The 7,859-nt window shown below is 65.4% G+C and overlaps 1 protein-coding gene across 2 annotated transcripts in view; it reads right to left on the bottom strand.

Annotated features, from left to right (window-relative positions):
- Positions 1 to 6,598, bottom strand: part of Cracr2a (calcium release activated channel regulator 2A) — a 34,197-nt gene extending 27,599 nt beyond the window's left edge. The window contains exons 1-3 of one of the 2 annotated variants that reach the window (XM_013023714.1): positions 5,745 to 5,787; positions 4,739 to 4,835; positions 307 to 515 (exon numbers count right to left, since the gene is read on the bottom strand). In XM_013023714.1, coding sequence (XP_012879168.1) covers positions 307 to 477 — 171 coding nt within the window. In that variant the 5' untranslated portion in view covers positions 478 to 515; positions 4,739 to 4,835; positions 5,745 to 5,787. Of the gene's footprint in view, positions 1 to 306; positions 516 to 4,738; positions 4,836 to 5,744; positions 5,788 to 6,571 lie in introns of those variants that run through there. The other variant, XM_013023713.1, reaches the window with a different exon arrangement.
- Positions 6,599 to 7,859: the final 1,261 nt, after the last annotated feature.

Below are 7,859 nucleotides of genomic sequence, written 5' to 3'. Positions count from 1 at the left end.
AAATACAAAGTCCGGAGCCGGTGCTCAGCTGCCCCGCAGGCCGAGAGCTGGAGATCGCGGTTCAAAGCCAGCCCCGGGCAGCAACGTCTGTGAGGCTGCTCCTCCCCCGTGAACCACCAGAAAACCGGCCGCAGAGCCGTGGCCCAAGGGGTCGAGCGCCAGCCTTGAGTGAAAAAGAGCTCAGGGATGGCGCCCAGGCCCCGAGTTCAAGCCCCAGGACTGGTGCGTGCGTGCACACACACACACACACGCACACACACACGCACACGTGCACACACACACACGCACACACGGACTCAGGCTCACCTGCAGGTCTTGTCTGGCGATGAAGCCTTTTCCCTCCGGGTCGCAGGTCTGGAAGAATTCCCGGGCCTTCCTCAGCCAGCCGTGCTGGCCGGGGTCCTGCGCCTCCTCTTCCTCCGGCCCCTGGCCGGGACCCCGGGGTGGGGACCCCGCCCCGCCTTCGGGGACAGCCATCCCCTCTACCGCGTTCCCCGACGTTCCAGAACCCAGGTCTGGACGATGGGAGAGAGAAGGGGGGAGACAAGGGATGAGAGAGAGAAGAAAAGGGGGGACGTGCCCCCCCCACTGGGGCTGACACCCCCTTAGCAACCACCCAGCGCCACGTCCGGTGTTCTGGTGGTTCAGATCAGAGATCGGAGTCGCACGGACGTTCCTGCCCGGGCTGGCTTTGAACCGCGATCCTCGGATCTCAGCCTCCTGAGTCGCTGGGGTGACAGGCCGGAGCCGCCACCCCCGGCCCGGAGTTGTTTAATAATGTCAGAGAGGCAACGTCATTCTACCACACGCAGACCACGCCACACCCCGACACCCGGACGGCTTTACCTCCGCCACACGGTTAGCGTGCGCGCACACGCACACACACACAGCCGATGGTCTCGGGGTGGGGAGACAGCAGGGGTCCTCTCTAATTGTAAAACATGATCCAAGGCGGGAGGGAGGGAAGAGCCGCACCCCGTCGGGACTCTGGCGGCCCAGGCTTCTGGGCGCACGCAGGAAAGGGGGGCGGGCCACGGAAGCGGGGTGCTGGCGGCGGCCGGGAGAGGTTATGTAACATACACGCGCACGTGGATCCACGGAAGACGCGGCCGTGCCAGCCAGCCGCGGTGCACGCGTCTCCCTTCCTTCCCACTGTCTAGGGCCGGGTGCAGGTGTGGATCCCGAGAGGCCCAGGGGCCGCTGGGGGGGACCCCGAGGCTCCCCCACGCTCGGTTCCAGCCTGGCTCGGTGGGGGAGGAGCATGCTGGGGAGCTGGTGGGCAGCGGGTGGGCAGGTGTTTACAGTAGTGGGGTGCAGCCGGGCCCCGAGGGGTGGCGGGTCTCTTTCCCGGCCCCATGGCCGCTGTGCTGCCCGCCCAGGGCCCCCCACGGCTGTGGTCTCTGTTCCTGGGGTTCTAACCCAGAGCGTCCCTGGCCTGCAGAAGCCCCTCTGCTCCCCAGGCCCTCCCCTCCTCTCCCCGCCCCCCACCCTTCCACGTGTCTGGAACTTTCTCCAGCTCTACCCAACAGCCCTTGGCTAGTGACCGGCCCGGTGTGGACGTGGGCTGGGCCAGTTCATCTGACCTGAAGGGGCAACACTTCCAATGCACGGCGGGAACAACCCTGCCCTGGGGAAACGGATTCCCGCAGGGTACCCCGAATCCTGCAGGGCACCCCAAACCCCACAGGGCACCCCAAACCCCACAGGGCACCCCAAACCCCACAGGGCACCCCAAGGCCTGCAGAGATGGCTTGAGATCTGTACCTTGTGCCCTGCATCTGTGTCTGACCATCTTCTCCATCTCTTGCACACATGTACACGCACACACACACACACACACACAGGCACACAGGGGTGGGGCTTTCAAAGATGGCACCAATGGCTCCCGCCTGTCATCCCAGCTACTCGGGAGGCTGAGATCTGAGGATCACGGTTCAAAGCCAGCCCGGGCAGGAAAGTCTGTGAGATTCTTTCTCTCTGACGAACCAGCAAAAAGCTGGAAGTAGAGGTGTGGTTCAAGTGGTAGAGCACCAGCCTTGAATGCAAAACCTCAGGGACAGAGCCCAGGCCCTGAGTTCAAGCCCTAGGACGCACACTCTCTCTCTGTCTCTGTCTGTCTGTCTGTCTGTCTGTCTCTCACACACACCCTGTTTGTAAGGCTGGGACGCTGCCCTCCAGCCGTGGTCGATCTGAGGCCACCGGCCGTGTCCAGCCTGGCCATGGCCCTCAGGAGCCCCCCGGGTGGCCCTGTGCCCGGCGCCCTCCCCACCACCGCCCCTCGGGGACTCGAAGGACCTGCGTGCCCCCACGCAGCCGTGACCCCACGCAGCCCTGACCCCAGCCCGGCCCGTTCCCGGACTGTCGCGGGGAGTCTCAGCCACACGGGTGTGTCACGGCCCGGCCCCCCGGCCCCCGGCGGCGGGAGGCCTGCGTGGGGCACGCACTGCGGCAGACCAGAGAGGCCCGGAGAGGCCGGGGTCCCCTCCTCACCCCCAAACTCAAGGGCATCGGGTGGTTAGCTCAGAGGAGGAACCCACAAACGGCAAACCCCGGCCGGGCTTCTCTCCCCGGTAACTGCAGAGCAGACGGAGCGAGGAGAAAAAAGTAACAGCCAGAGGGAAAAGAAAACCCCCAAACACAAAAGGCCCCAAGTGTGGGGGGGGCCTTCCCTTGGGGGGTGGGGGCTCCGTCCACCCCCAGCCGCGGCCGGCTGGGTTTGTCCTCAGTGGGAAATGACAGGATGCACAATGCCGAGCCCCGATTGGAGAGGTGGGGAGGGAAGGCCGTGTTCTTGGGGTGCCCTGCCCCCCCCATCGCCGAGAGCTGTGGGTGCGAATGATGGCGCAATCGCTCGGCCCGGCCCCCACTTCCTTCCTGCCCCACACACCAGGTGCTCATGTGTAGCCACCGGGGCTGGAAGCCACTTGGGGCGAGGGCTGGGTCCCCCGTCGCCCGCCCCACGTCCCCCCGGGGGCTGGGACCCCCCTGGCGCCCCAGCCAGCGCCCCAAGACCTCCGATCGCCCCGACCCAGCCCAGCTCTGGGCCCAGCACCTTAGACTGGGCCGATCTCAGAACGTTCAAACCTTTGTGGGGGGATCGGGGGGACCCTGGCCCCTGTCCCCCCACCCCATTACCCCCCTCCCCTGACACCTCTGCAGAGGCCCGGCTGGTGCCTGCCCCGGGTGCGAGTCTGTGAAGCAGCATCATGGAGCCCGGTGTGGATGCTGCTGTTCTCATGGCTGCTCGGCTCTGGGTGTAGTTACTTAAGACGGGGTCAGGCTTTGCCCCCCCCAGACGCAGCAAGACCATCATCATGAGGACGAATGCCGGCAGCCGGGTGAGGCGGTGGGCAGCTGTCATCCCAGACAAACTCGGGAGGCTGAGATCCGCGGGATCGCGGTTCAAAGCCGGCCCAGGCCGGGGAAGTCTGGGAGACTCTGATCTCCAGTGAGCACCCGCAGAAAGCCGGGAGTGACATCCACCATCCTCACGGGGGAGCTGCGCTCTGCCCGCTGCGTCAGCACAGCCCCTCCGCTCTAACCGTGTCAGAAACGATGAACCATCACAAAAAGGAAAAAGCCGGAAGTGGAGCTCTGGCCCAAGTGGTAGAGAGCCAGCCCTGTGCGAAAACAAAGCTCAGGGACACAGCGCCCAGGCCCCGAGTTCAAACCCCAGACACACACACACACACACACACACACACACACACACACACTGTGACCTTGCCAACTTCCAGGTCCAGTTCTCTGGAACATTCTAGAAGCTGTCATCACCGCTTTTGCCCTGTGGACATTTTCTGATGCCCTCTCTCTCCGTCTCCTCTCCTCCCGTTACCTCTTGAGAGAGACTCCTCTTGATGGAGGGGGGCAAGAGGCTCACCCCGAGATCTCCACAAATCTCGCACACAGAACACAGGGCAGAACTGGAAGGGGGGGAAGCCGGGGGGGGGGAGGTGGCTCCTGCCTGTCATCCCAGCGACTCAGGAGGCTGAGATCTGAGGATCGTGGTTCAAAGCCAGCCCAGGCAGGAAAGTCCGGGAGACTCTGAACTCCAATGAACCCCCAGAAAACCAGAGGTGGCGCTGTGGCTCAAGGGGTAGAGCGCCAGCCTTGAGCTGAAGAGCTGAGGGACAGCGCCCGGGCCCCGAGTTCAAGCCCCACAACCGACCAAAAGAAAAAACAAATTAAGGCACAGAGCTCAAGTGGTAAATGCAAGCCCCGGGACTGGTGCACACGTGTGCACACACACACACACACACGCACGCACACACAGGGATTGCAGGCTTGCAGATCAACTTGGGGGGGGGCATACAAGCCTGGAGAGCAGGTCCCCCCTTGTCTGTCAGAGCCTTCTCCGCCCCTCGCACACCCCCTGTTTGGTGCTCCCCAGAGCTCACCACAAGCCGGTCCCGTGCGCCCTGCCAGACTGAGGACTGCGGGAGGAGAGCCGGTTCCCACGTGCCCCCCCCAGCTCCGCCCTGGCCACCTCTGGGCGGGGACGCCGCAGAGGCCCAGCGCCCGGCCTCCACCAGCAGCCGGGACTGGCTGAGGCCGGCCAGGAGGCCGAGGAACGCTGGACTATCGCAGGGGCCAGCGCGTCCACGTCTGGCTTTGGGACGGCCCCTCCCCTGTCCCCCCTCCCCCCGTCCCCCCTCCCCCTGTCTCCCCCCCCCCGCCCCGGCTGGGCCGTGGCCAGGCCGGCTTATCTCTTCCTCCTGGCACAACTCCAACCACACACCAACCAACCGGCCAGGATTTCAGCACTGAAAGCCAAAGGCGGAGGCCGGGCTCTGCTGTCCCCGCCTGCCATCTCAGCAGATTCAGGAGGCTGAGGTCTGAGGATCGAGGGTCAATGTCAGCCCGGGCAGGAAAGTCCAGGGAAGACTCTTATCCCCCCCAGGAACCAGCAGAAAAGCCCCAAGTGCGGGCTGGGCAGGTGGCTCCGTGGTAGAGCGCTTGCCTTGCATGCATGAGGCCCTGGGTTCGATTCCTCAGCACCCCAGAAGCAGAAAAAAGCTGGAAGTGGCGCTGTGGCTCAAGTGGTAGAGCGCTGGCTTTGACTATGGACAGGGCACCGGCCCTGAGTGCAAGTTCCAGGACTGGCGGAAGGAAAAAGCCGGAAGTGGAGGTGTGGCTCAGGCGGTAGAGCACCAGACTTGAGCGTGAACAGCTCAGGAGACAGCACGCGGGCCCTGGGTTATTTTGGGAAGAGCCTAGTGGACTTGGCTGCCCAGGTTGGCTTGGAACCTCGATCCTCGGACCTCAGCCCCCCAGGACTCAGGACAGCGCCTGGAACATTCTAGCAGCTCAAGAGCGTCTCCTAATTGAATAGCAGGGCTGGCGTCCACCATGTGGAAAGCGTGCACAGGCCGGGTCTGGGGGCGCCCGCCCGCCCGCCACGCCAGCCACGCGAGGTGGGGGACGGGAAGACGCTGGCTGGAGGCTAGCCGGGGAGGGACAGCCCTGAGGGAGGAGGCCGTGCGTGGAGGCCCGCAGTCTGAGGCTGGGCCCTGCCACACAGGTAAGAGCGAGCTCGGGGTCCCGAGTTCAAACCCTAGTCCGGCAGGAAAGGCAGGGGGCAGGGAGGGAGGGCGCCACGGGGTGGGGGGCCCTGCCTGGCCTCGAACCCAGCATCCCGAGGGCCAGGAGCTAGCGTCAGCCCCCCCCCAGCAGAGACGCGGCCCGGCCCCGGGGGGCAGTGCCGGCTAAGGGGTCTCCACCCAGGGCCACGCACCTGCTCTTACCTTCTGGCATCTTCTAGAAGCACCTGGCCAACCCCAAGCTGGGGACCCCGCCCTCCCTCACCCCACCCCACCCCAGGGCCACGAGGCCGACCAGGATGTGTGCACAGCCAGGAAACGCCGCCCGGGCTGGAGGCCAAGACAAACGATGGGGGGCAGGGAGGGCTCAGGCTCCGGAGGAATCTTCTAGAAGACAAAACACCCCCCTCCCGCCTGCCTCCCCCCTCCCCCCCCCGCAGGCTGGAAGAGGCCCCCCTGGACGCCCCTCCTCCAGCTGACTGACCAGACCCACCGGCCGAAATGGAGGGAGGCCGAGACCTGCCCACCGCCCACCACAGAGAAAGTTCCAGAAGGTCACTCGCTGCTGTGTGTGTGCATGTGTGCATGTGCGTGCGTGTGTGTGTCTTCTGCCCCTCAGTCTCCCTTCCTGTCAGCTAGCGTGAGCGAAGCGTGTGCCTCCTCCTGCCCCTGACGCTCCCCTCCTGTGTCTCTGCAGCGTCCCCTGCCACACGTGGCCACCCTGGCCGCTGCTGCGCCAGCCCTTGCGGCCTGAGTTCCAAGCCAGGCCTCTGAGACCCACGCTGAGCCTCCGTTTCCTTATCTGTCAACGACAGAGGCTGGATGTGGCCCCCGTACACACATACACCACCCCCAAAGTCCTTTCCCACCCACTCCCAAGCCCCCAGAGACACGGGGGTGAGCGGGGGACTTCCGGCCAAGCCTGGGAGTCCATGTGCGGAGGGGCGGGTCTCAGTTGGGAGAACATGTCCCCCCTCCCCTGCCCGTGACCCACCTCCCCGCCCCCACCCCCGGCCTGCACCCGGCCTTACCTGCCGGCCCGGTCCTGCTGGCCCAGACACCGCTGCCAGGAAGCTGACACAGCTCCAAAGAGGAAGTAGCACTTGGGGGCCCCCAGGTTGGGGGGGTGACCACAGGCTGGAGGGGCGCCGGCAGCCGGCCTGCTCACAGCCTGCAGGCAAGTCCGACCTTCCCTCGGCCCCAGAGAGAGAGAGAGGGCTGGGCCGGGCCGGGCAGCTCCCGCCTGCCATCCCAGCCCGGGAGGCTGAGATCCGAGGCTCCCATACCTGTCACGGCCCCCAGCCAACCAGAACACTTATACTGAGACAGCAATGGCTGGTGCACTAGGTGTGTGCGTGTGCATGCATGTGTGCATGTGTGCGTGTGTGTGCATGCGTGCATGTGCGTGTGTGTGCGTGTGTGCATGCGTGTGCGTGTGTGTGCATGCGTGTGCGGGCGTGTGTGTGCGTGTGCGTGTGATCACGCGGCCTGGGAGCTGTGGCTGCGTTTTGCGTGCGTGGCAGGCCATGGAGGATCCGAGGGCTGATGTCATTCGCATCTGGTGCTTTGAGTTTGGGGAGCTGGTGTTGGCCTTCGTTGGCTTTTTCTTTTGTGTTGTTTTTGCCAGTCCCGGGACTTGAACTCGGGGCCTGGGCGCTGTCCCTGAGCTGCTTTGGCTCAGGGCTGGCGCTCCACCACGTGAGCCACGGCGCCACTTGTGGGTTTTTTGGTGTGTGTGGCGCTGAGGACTCGAACCCAGGGCTTCGTGCGTGCGAGGTGGGCGCTCCACCCCTGAGCCGCCTGCCCAGGCCCTGGGGGGTTGTGAGAAGTTTTGGGGTTCTCCCCCCTGCCCCTCTGGCCTGGCTCTTCCTGTCTGGACCAGGGCGTCTCTCAGGACCCAGGATTGCTGGGTCACCCGATGCTGGCTCCCAGCCTCCTTTCCTGACACTTCTTCACTCCACCCACACCCCTCACGCTCACGTGTGCACACACACATGCACACACATGTGCACACAGTGCACAATGCACTCACACACACACGCACGAGCATCCGTGTGCACACACGTGCTCGCTGCACTCTGGCGGGTGCAGAGGCCCCGGCGCCTCACGGAGGCCGGGTCTGGACGCCTGCCCGCGACCGGGCCAGCGGGAGCCGCACAGGCTGGAGCTGGAACCCTCTGGAACCTTCTGGAACCTGCTGGAAGAGTGGCCAGGGCCCCTGGTGCGGTGGCTGGGGAGCGACCGCGACTCCACTGGGGGAGCTGAGGCCGAGGACGGGGAGAGGGACGGGGGCCAGGGACTGCCTCCACCCCTGACCCC

This window comes from Dipodomys ordii, unplaced genomic scaffold (genome assembly GCF_000151885.1).
Source record: "Dipodomys ordii isolate 6190 unplaced genomic scaffold, Dord_2.0 Scaffold69, whole genome shotgun sequence".
Lineage (NCBI taxonomy): Eukaryota > Metazoa > Chordata > Mammalia > Rodentia > Heteromyidae > Dipodomys > Dipodomys ordii.
This window is presented reverse-complemented; position numbering and strand designations above follow the sequence as displayed.